Source organism: Mirounga leonina, unplaced genomic scaffold (assembly GCF_011800145.1).
Source record: "Mirounga leonina isolate KUSES-001 unplaced genomic scaffold, KU_Mleo_1.0 Mir_178, whole genome shotgun sequence".
Taxonomy (NCBI): domain Eukaryota; kingdom Metazoa; phylum Chordata; class Mammalia; order Carnivora; family Phocidae; genus Mirounga; species Mirounga leonina.
In genome coordinates this window covers 17,200,348-17,210,170 of record NW_023270464.1, presented here as the reverse complement: position 1 = coordinate 17,210,170, position 9,823 = coordinate 17,200,348, and the positions used below count along the sequence as shown (strand labels likewise).

The window sequence follows — 9,823 nt, the reverse complement described above, 5'->3', positions numbered from 1 at the left end:
TCAGATAGGACCAATTGTTATTAATTTGCCATTCTCAAAATGGGTGTATATATTTAGAATTGGATTTGAAATAAAAGGGAATGGTTGGGATATATGTGTTGTGTTGGTTTGGAGGTGGAGTTTCTTGGGTTTGTTATTTAAGGGTGCCCATGGAAGTTCCATGCTCTTGAATTTAAGATCTTTGTTTTGCCTGACTCCGTGTGAAGTAAATATATTGTGGTTATGAGGATTTTTTGGTGAAGTTTGCAAGGTTATATATAATGGGTTAGAGAATTTTATTAAGATTTAAAGAAAAATTGAGATTCTTGGATAAAAGCTAGTTGCATTAATTTTTGCTCTAATGGAACTGAACACTAGGGAGGCGCTGTTGAGTTGTACCCCTTTTTCCCCAGTTGGGATGGAAAATTCCCCCTTAAACTTTGTCTTTAGATAATTTTTAGGCTTCATAAAGAAGGCAAGACTTGAATTTAATTTATGAAATTGAGGTTTTGCTTTTATTTAGAAACCATTTTACCCATGGGGGGTTAATTTTATAAAAGATTAATACTTAACTTCAGCTTTATATTCTCTAAGAATTATCCCTCTTTCAAAATGGCTTGATAAAACACCACTTCCTGTCCAGAGAGGAAGTTATTTTAGCTCAAGGACTGAAATATTTAGCAGATCTTTAGACAAAAGGAACAAATTACATTTCTCTCTGGCTTAAAAAGGGTGCTTGAGCCAGAGGGGGTTAAGAAACCCTCCCTCCTCCCCTTGATGGGGTGGTCTGGAGGGGCAGGGAGGTGTGGGGGTAGGGGTCCTCAGGCTCCCTGGGATGGAGGATCTCTTTTTTTCTTTCTTTTCTTTTTTTTTTTTTTTTGGTGGAGATGAAGGGGTGGGTCTATGGTACATCACCTGAGTTGTGGGGTAAATGTAGAGAGTGTCAATCAAAGGCAGAGCTCTCAGAGCTGGGAAGGAGGCTCTAGATGGCGGCTGTGCCTTAGAGAGAGCGCGCTCTGCTCCCTGCCTTCGCCTCACTTTACGCAACTTTCCCTAACTTTCGGGCAGCCTCAGGGGGCCCCCGCAGCCCCCTGCCTCTCCTAGTGACTTACTGGGGTCGATTCGAGCCTTTTTAAGGGAGAAAAGCAGCTTTTAGGAGCTTTCTTTTCGTGCCTTGTTGGAAAGAAGCAGCCGTACTGAGAGCCCAGGTCGTTGTTTTTTCCAGCTTAGAAGCCATGGCGCACCTCCATTTTTGTGCGCTCTCCTAATGAGGTTTTTTTTCTTCCGGACCCGTTTTAGTATTAATTGTTGCTTTATTTTTTTGACCAGTTAACATATTGGAGGATTATTGTATTTATTTTTCGTTTTTGTAACGGAGAATTTTGTTTTTATTTTTAATTATTTGGGATCTGATATTTTTCTACTACTAGAATAGGACTCTCGCTTTGGACCTACTACATGGATCAGGTAAGTCCATGATCGTTAGTGATTATTTTAAAGATTTATATGTATAAGTTTGCTTTATTTTCTGTAAATATGAGAAATTCCTGGATGACGCAATAAGATACAGAGATTGTTATTTGTATCCAGTGTGTTACTTTGAGAAACTTTCCTTATTGATAGTGATGATTCCCCCTGTTCGGTTTGTCCGTTTTTGTTTTTTTTTTAAGGAAAAAATAGAAATATTTTGTTTTTTGGTGCTTACCGCTGTTGTATTATAACAATATCGTTACATCGTCAGGACTTTGTTCCTGATAATAAAAACCATCGATAGAAGCTGGGACCTTACCTTTCTTTCAACTTTTGACAGTAAATACCTGGGCACAGGACTTCAAAGCAAACACAGATTCCCCCTCCCCCTAAATATTTAAGAATTAAAAGATGATGAGAAATAAGGACAAAAGCCAAGAGGAGGACAGTTCGCTACACAGCAATGCATCGAGGTATGAGCTATCAACTTTCTTCCTTTTTTCTTTTTTTGGGGGGGGAACCTCAGCTTACATCGTTTACCTTGACAGACAGGGAAAGCTGTCTGTTTTATTTTAAGTATTTTACTAATTTGGATTCGTTTTTTTAAAGCGTGACCTTGAGATTGCTAATATGCCACACCCTAATTTTTTGGTAGCAATTTATGAAAGTTGAGTTGTGACTTAAGGCCTCTTACAGCAGTCAAAAGGTAAGGTACCTTTATTCAAAGGGGCCTTTCCTGTAAACTACAGTTTTTCTGTTAATAAATTTCAGTTTTTAGGTTTTTGTGCTGTAGAAAAATGACCTTGTCGGTTTAGCCATTGCTGCATTGCACCATTTTACATACAAGGCAAATTTTTTCTTTGAAGAATCTAGGATACCCAAACTTGTAACTGAAGGCCATAGAGGAGCCTTGTGGTAGTAAATTATAGTAAATAGACGTTTGAGAAAGTTATATGAATGAAAAAATGTGCATTTTGAAATGAAATTGCAAAAAGGACCCTTTGACTGATGCCTCTCAGTTTATGTTTTTACTTGACTCTATATTTCTTTTGATACTCTTGACATTTTAGGAAATTTTGATAAGATTTATCAAAACCTTTACACCATGGTTACAGTTCCTGCATTTATGAAATCAAACCTGTGATCACAGAAATCCTGGAATACTCTTAATATACTTCTCTTTTGTGTTTGTTACTGTGATTATATTTGTATATTTTGCATTTAAAATATTTTAAGGTTTGCATTTATATGCTTATATTCAGACAGTGCTTTCTGGTTGGTAGATGTGTAGTATCTTATTCTTGCATTTTAGTTGTAGCAGCTTTAAATTTATTGATTTATTTTGACAGAGTCGCCTGGAATGCTTTATCTTCTGAAGCTTACAAATACACTGTTTGTTTAGATCACGATTTGTTTCACATTTGTTGGAGTATCTTATTAGTGACTAAGTAATAAAGCCTCTTAGACATTTTGTTGTATGAGCTGTATATTAATTTTTTTTAAAGTACATATGAATGCGTTTCTTGATGTGTGTTCTTATAAATTGTTATGAATTTTACATCCTACAGTTAAGGATGTCATTGGTTATGTGAGTTTCCCCCCCAGTTTTGCTTTTACTTTTATAATTTTATAGAAGTAATATACTTATTAGATTCATTGAATTTGAAAGTTTTGAACTGGTTTATTACAAATGTTGAAGTTTGTTTTATTATACTAATATATTTCAACCCTTGCTTTTAAAAATACCTTTCCAAATTCTTTTGTAAATTGAGTTGTCATACAGTTTGGACTGCTGTCTCTTGAACTGAATTGCCCATGTAATTATCTAGGTTTGATTTAGGACAGAAAACTTCTGCACTAATCCTAAGCTGATTTTTCTGAAAAGTAACGGCAATTTGAAGAAATAGGAATCCCCAGGTGTATTTGACAAATTATTAAAGATTCAGTACCTAAAATTGTTACTCCCCCGAGTATGTATGATTTGCATAGTCTCACTTAGGTTTTGGCTTTCTTATGCAAGGTTTGTGGTTAACATCATTGATGAGACTGCCTTCTAATTTGAAAAATTAAGCAGTGTTGCTATTTTTTTTTTAATAATTTACTCACCTAGAAAACTATTTGGAAGTTGTCATGCATTTACTTATTGGCAGTGGGGTTACAGCTTAACAAGGAAGCATGTACTGTACTTTTAAATGCATTTTGTCAAGTAGTTTCACATACCTGATGAATGTTCAAAAAAACAGACTCCTTGAAAATGGAGTTTTAAATTAGTTATCTGAAATTGCATACCTTAATACATGTACATAATTATGACATCACTTCCTTTTAAAATTGGAAAGCTTAATGGCATGCTAGTGGTGTTTATTGTGGTAGATTGTTATTTTTAGGAAGCTAAAGTTCAGGAGACTTCAGGTACTAGTACTTGGTCCTTAATCTATCAGAATTTCTTCGTAAAGGACCTAGTTTCTGTGGCACAAAATCTAGTGCTTAGGGAATACTACAAAAACCACTTTGGCAGCCTGAGCCACAAGAGAGGAAGGGAGGAGTTGGCAGGTCAAGTAAACTCTGTTCTGAGAATTAGTTTAGGATCTGAAAAGCTTGAGGGCAAGTTTAGGTAAACCTGATACTTCACTGTTTTTGGAAATAAAGCATGACTATAGTTATATAAAGTTTGTTATTCCTGTATTCTTTTGTTAATGCTTTAAATGTTACATGTTGTATACCGTGATTTCTGAAGATTAAAAAGTTCACTTTCAAAAATATGATTTTAAAATTCTTGATATATCTGTAAAGTTTCTAAATGTTTAAAACAAAGTTTTAGTGAGGGACATATATAGAACCGTATGCCACACACTTCTTACCTAAATAATTGGCAGTTTGGGGGTAACTTCAGTAATAAAGAGTGGAGACAGGAGAGAAGGGAATGTGAATGAAACTGTGCACACAAAGAGTTCTGTGTGTTCTAGGACGCTGCGTTTGCAGTTTTACCTAAAGAACTGAGACAGTTTATTAAATTTATCTCTAAATCGTCTGCCTTTGAACCAGATTATTTTGACAACCTACGGTGCGGGCAAAATCTGCTTTTTAATCACCTTTTAGCAGTTATTCTAAAAGCCTGGGGCTGATTAGAAATGGCATAATGCAGTTGCTTGTGGACTGAACAGGCAGTTTTTAAGTGGCAGCCATTTTATGATGCTGATAATTCTTAAGAATCGGGACTTTTGAGAAGATTGAGAATCGAATGGAAACTTGAAACATCAAAACTACTCCCCCCGCCCCCCCGCCAGCCTCCCCTTTTTTGGTTCTCTGGTGCTAAAATAAAGGGCAGCTTGGTAGTTAGCGCAGGCAGCAGCTCTGTGAGCCCCTGGCATCTTGGTGCAGGTCCAGCTCAGTCACAAAATGGCTGTTCCTTTGTGCCGCAGCGCTGACAGACATACTGCATTGCACTGTGTACTCGCCAAACAGCAGGAAGTTGCCGTGCCGAGTTCAAAGGCCGGCCGGCGCCGGCGCCGGCGCCTGCTGCTGATTGGCTGTGCGCACGCTTGGTAACAGCGGGTCAACAGCGGCGGCCTCCGGCAGGCCCCGCCCCGCTGCGTCAGGCGCGTCGTCTCGCTCCTGGGAGGGGCGAACGCAGTGACGTTGGGCTGCGTGCGCAACCAGGGTGCTTCCTCTTCGTCTAGCGAGCCAGCAGCTTTGGGGGGCGGGGGGTAGAAAGGGGAAGGGAGCGGAGCTCCGGCCGGGACTTTCCGGTGGGCGGCCTCTTCCCGACCGATTTCGCCTCTGGCAGCCCTCTGCGCCTTCCTTCTAAAGCCGTCCACACCCTGCAGCGTGTGTTCCTTTTCCCATCCCTCGGAAGGGTGTTGCTCTCAGGAGCGGCTTCTACTTCTGGAGAAAGTAAAAGGCGCTAATCGGAAACCTTCAAATCGAAAACCTGCCAGTTTTTACATTTTTTTCGCTTTCCTTTCTCATATCCTAGCGAGTCTTTTTTTTTTCTTCTTTTTTTTCTGTTCAGTGTGAAGAGATTAGTAAGCTTAATCACTGACCAAAACCTTTTCACTGTCAGAGGAGATATTTTTGCTTAAAGTGAGACGTCCTAACGGGTATTACAGCTGTTGTCTAATCATGGCTCATAAACAAAGGGAAGATTATTTGAACTTGTCCCCGTGCATTTTTACTTGGTACCATACATTTTCTCAGTTGGCATTTGATGGAGGAAAACTCAGGTCAGTATGTGCAAAGTGATTTATTTCTTAAGATTACGGGATGATGAGAAAAGAGCGTAGGAGTTTTCACTTAACTATAAATATTAAGTTAACTTTAAAAGAACAATACAGCATTAGGCACCCATTACTGTGCATACAAGTGTTAGAAAACAACTCCTTTTAAGTGTTAATAGCACTTTGTTAGGGAACCGTGACTCCCCAAAACTTGGTTGATAGTGGAATGAATCACTTGGAAGAACCTTGGGGAATCTGTGAGATCCCCGATCCTGGAAATTTCAATTCGGTCCTGGTAAACTTGTTAAAATGCTGTGGTTATGCTCATGGTCTGTCTTACTGGGAAACCCTTGGCAAGGATTTCTCGTTTAAAAAAAATAATCCTAGTTTAGCAATGATGATTTCATTATTCAGTCACAAGTAATGAATTTAAGTGTGAAGAAAAGGCTGTATTATGTTTTCCTGCTGTACCCTGACAAAAAGGTGTGTTTTTTTCCCCCCCTCTATGCTATTGGAGTATTTTTTAGCAGTAACAGTTGTCAGGTAGTTGGCCATATTTTAGATGTTTCTTACTGAGTAAAATATGTTAACTTCAAGAGAGGTGTCGATTGTAGGTGGAAAGGTTTACCTGGGCATCTCTGAATAAAGTTTAAAAAAGGTAAAATTCACTGTTACAGTGGGTTTTGTAGGTTCGCTTAGTCTTGATTCTTTACGAAGAATTCTTTGAATAGTTCATGGAAACTTTAGGTGAAACTGGATTTTTATTTTATAGACTTGGTTCATCAAAGATTTGATAAGAGATTTTTAAATTACATGCTCAGGTATAAATTAAATATAAAAGAATTAGCCTTAGCAGTAAATACTTGTAGAACTTGACCATTAACTGGAATTTCAAACTCCAGAAGTGCATTTAAAGCAGCAAGAACGAAGTTTCTTTCTGTGTATTGAGATTGAATTCTGGTTGGTTGTATTAAATTTTTATTATTTACTAGATGTCTTTAAATTCCTAAAAACTAGGTTAAGAATTAAGTGGCATTGCATTCATGTTCCAGGATAAAAACTACTCTGTTGATTTTTTAGCCCAAAGTATAGATACCATTACGATGTGCGTTAAAGTGCATATTATGATAACAGCAATTTATTTATGAACTGTTTGCATGTCCCTTGGAGCCAGTGAACTTTTTAAAGAACCAGAGTAAGCAGGCTTTTCATTTAGACTTCTGTGCCTTTTCCTTCTGTGTGCAGAATGGCATGAAATGGCAAGAAAAGTGTTGATTTAATCTGTCTTTGGCTTTTTTTTTTTTTTAAAGATTTATTTATTTATTTGAGAGCGAGAGAGAGAGTACATGAGAGGGGGGAGGGTTAGAGGGAGAAGCAGGCTCCTTGCCGAGCAGGGAGCCCGATGCGGGACTCGATCCCGGGACTCCAGGATCATGACCTGAGCCGAAGGCAGTCGCTTAACCAGCTGAGCCACCCAGGTGCCCTTTTCTTTGGCTTTTTAAAACCTAGTTTCCAATTGATATTTGGCACCTTGGAAATTAACATCTGCAAAGATTAAGTCCTCACGGGAACGTGATCAAACAGTATTTGATGAAGAATTTTGTGAAAGTTTTAGCAGGTTATTGTTTGAGAGGTGAATCTGGAAGTTTTGTTGACTTTTCTCTGACAGTATCTGAAACATTTTATTTTTTATTTTTTTGAGAGATAGAGAGCGTTCAGGGGGAGGGGAAGATGGAGAGGAGAGAGAGAATCTTAAGCAGGCTCCACACTTAGCGCAAGGCTCCATCTCACAAACCTGAGATCATGACTTGAGCCGAAATCAAAAGTCAGATGCTCAACTGACTGAGCCCCCCACCCCCGGACACCTTTCACAGACTTTATAATTAATTTACTCCTCTCCCTTCCCTCCTACAGCAAATCCTTAACAACTGTGAAATAACTTCTTGAGGCCCCTGGGATTTCCAAACTCCCTATACTTTCTCCTATAAAAACTTGTTCCTGACAAAAATTGAGTGACTGCTCTGTGTGACACCTAGTAAATTTTTTGTTTATGAGCCTTTTTTGTTGTTGTTGTTTATTAAGGCCTGTTAGGTTCTTTCTGCAAACCTTAGAACTCTGTTGGCTTTCTTGAGGGGTGGGGGTCACATTAGTGAAGAAAGTTTTTTTTTTTTTTTTAAATCACCTAAGAATTATTTAGTATAGAAATAAACTATGCTGCCAAATTTTGCTGGGTGCTTGTTGTTATAGGTGAGCAATTGTCTCCTGTCTTCTAGCCTGCCCCGGCATTGAATTCAGATTTATACCTTAGCAAGATTGCTATTGCTTTGGAGCTTTAGTGTTATTAGTATAAAGCCAGAACGAAAAGTTGACTCAATCATCAAATACCCATCAAATACCAAATGCCATCAAATTCCTAGACTTAAGGTTTATTGTATGTTTATTTTGTAATAAGTAACTTAGTACAGTGTTGGAACACGTTATTTATAGGTCTGCTATGACCTTTCCCCTTAAACAGTTTAAACTTTAATTGGTAGGGCAAGCCTGGGGACAGAGACCTTTAGAAAAAGTTCGAGTGCAGCTTATGAGGTGGGGAATGAGCCTTTGCTTTGTGAAATAAATCATGGAGAACCTAGATGTGTGGAAGCCTTTCACGGTACATTTTGAAACAGTTCCTGTTTAGTATTTTATTGTTAAGATATTTGGCTAGGGGCACCTTTTTTGGTTAATTCAGTGACATCATCTGGATTATATTCCATAATGAAAAGTACTTTAAACTCCCTTTACTGGAGAGTTCCCTTAGTTTGGGGAAATGGTGCAGATGAGCCTTGGCTAAGGCATCATTCTAAGGATGGTCCTGATTTTATACTTTGGATTCAATTTAATGAGTTATTTTGTTACTTGTGATGTGTTTAACTGTTAACTTCCATATCTGGCAAGAGCTGTATACCTAATACACACTAGTGCAATGTTTACCTGGATCCTGAAAATTTTTTTCCCAATTTAGGCCTCTGAAGTACTCACTGTTTGGACTTGTGGGTTTCTCACTTAAAAATGTGGATAATGATAATCTTCACTGGGTTATGAAGTTAAGTAATGTCTATAAAGTGCTTATTAGCAAAGAGCCTGTTAATTCAAAGTGCTCTTTAAATGTAAGCTATGAGTAATATTTTACTTCCAGTGCTTTATCTTAGTTTCTTCCCCCTCTTGAACTAAATTCCTTGTTAAGAGCCAGATTGTCCCTGAGAGTGAGTTTGGTGTCCTGGCCTCCCACAAGAGCTCGTTTAGGCCTAATTTAGGCCCCTTTCCCTCCGGCTGATACAGGAATCTGTCTAAATCATTCTAAAATGAAGGCAAGTCCCCTTTTAGTTAGTTGAAACCTTGAGTGTGTTTTCAGTTGATCCTCTCCTAGAATTTCCTTCTGAGAAAGCCAGCCGTTTGAAGGGAGTGTATGATTCTTTCTGGACCAGAACAGCTTCTTGTGTGAGTCACAGCCCAACTCTTGGCAGTCACACTGAGTAGGTACCTTTTACCCCCTTCTGGAGTGAGTGATTATTGCCCTGATTTTCCCTCTGCCTCATTTCCCCTCTCAAGCTGTGCAAGAGTGAATAAGGAATCCAAGGAGCCGTGCTGTTTGGATATAGATGTAACTGCAGTAATATTTACAACCAATGTCCAGTTGGCTGTGGCTTGCTTTTTAGTAATCCACCCTCACCATAGCACCATGTATTTGACTTAGCATAATGCCCAAAGTCCAGTTTTATTCTGCTAGAACTGTAGTCTAGGTTTAAGATTTCTGTGTTGTTGGTTTTCTTAACGTTCTTCATTCCCTTTCCTTTTGGTTTGTGAGTGAGTTGAGTTCTTTTTTTTTTAAGATTTTATTTATTTATCTGACAGCGAGAGCGGGAACACAAGCAGGGGGAGTGGGAGAGGGAGAAGCAGGCTTCCCGCGGAGCAGGGAGCCCGATGTGGGACTCGATCCCAGGACCCTGAGATCATGACCTGAGCTGAAGGCAGACGCTTAACGACTGAGCCACCCAGGCGCCCGTGAGTTGAATTCTATTACTTGTTCCTATAGCAGACCTGGAGGGCATCTTAAAAATACTCCAGTCCAGGGGCGCCTGGGTGGCTCAGTTGGTTAAGCGTCTGCCTTTGGCTCC

The 9,823-nt window shown here is 38.9% G+C and overlaps 1 protein-coding gene across 3 annotated transcripts in view; it reads left to right on the top strand.

Annotated features, from left to right (window-relative positions):
- Nucleotides 1-839: 839 nt before the first annotated feature.
- Nucleotides 840-9,823, top strand: part of CHD2 (chromodomain helicase DNA binding protein 2) — a 119,190-nt gene continuing 110,206 nt past the window's right edge. For 2 of the 3 annotated variants that reach the window (XM_035024060.1, XM_035024059.1), the window contains exons 1-2: nucleotides 840-1,446; nucleotides 1,790-1,922. In XM_035024060.1, the coding sequence (XP_034879951.1) occupies nucleotides 1,861-1,922 (62 nt within the window). In that variant the 5' untranslated portion in view covers nucleotides 840-1,446; nucleotides 1,790-1,860. The remainder of the gene's footprint in view (nucleotides 1,447-1,789; nucleotides 1,923-9,823) is intronic. The other variant, XM_035024061.1, reaches the window with a different exon arrangement.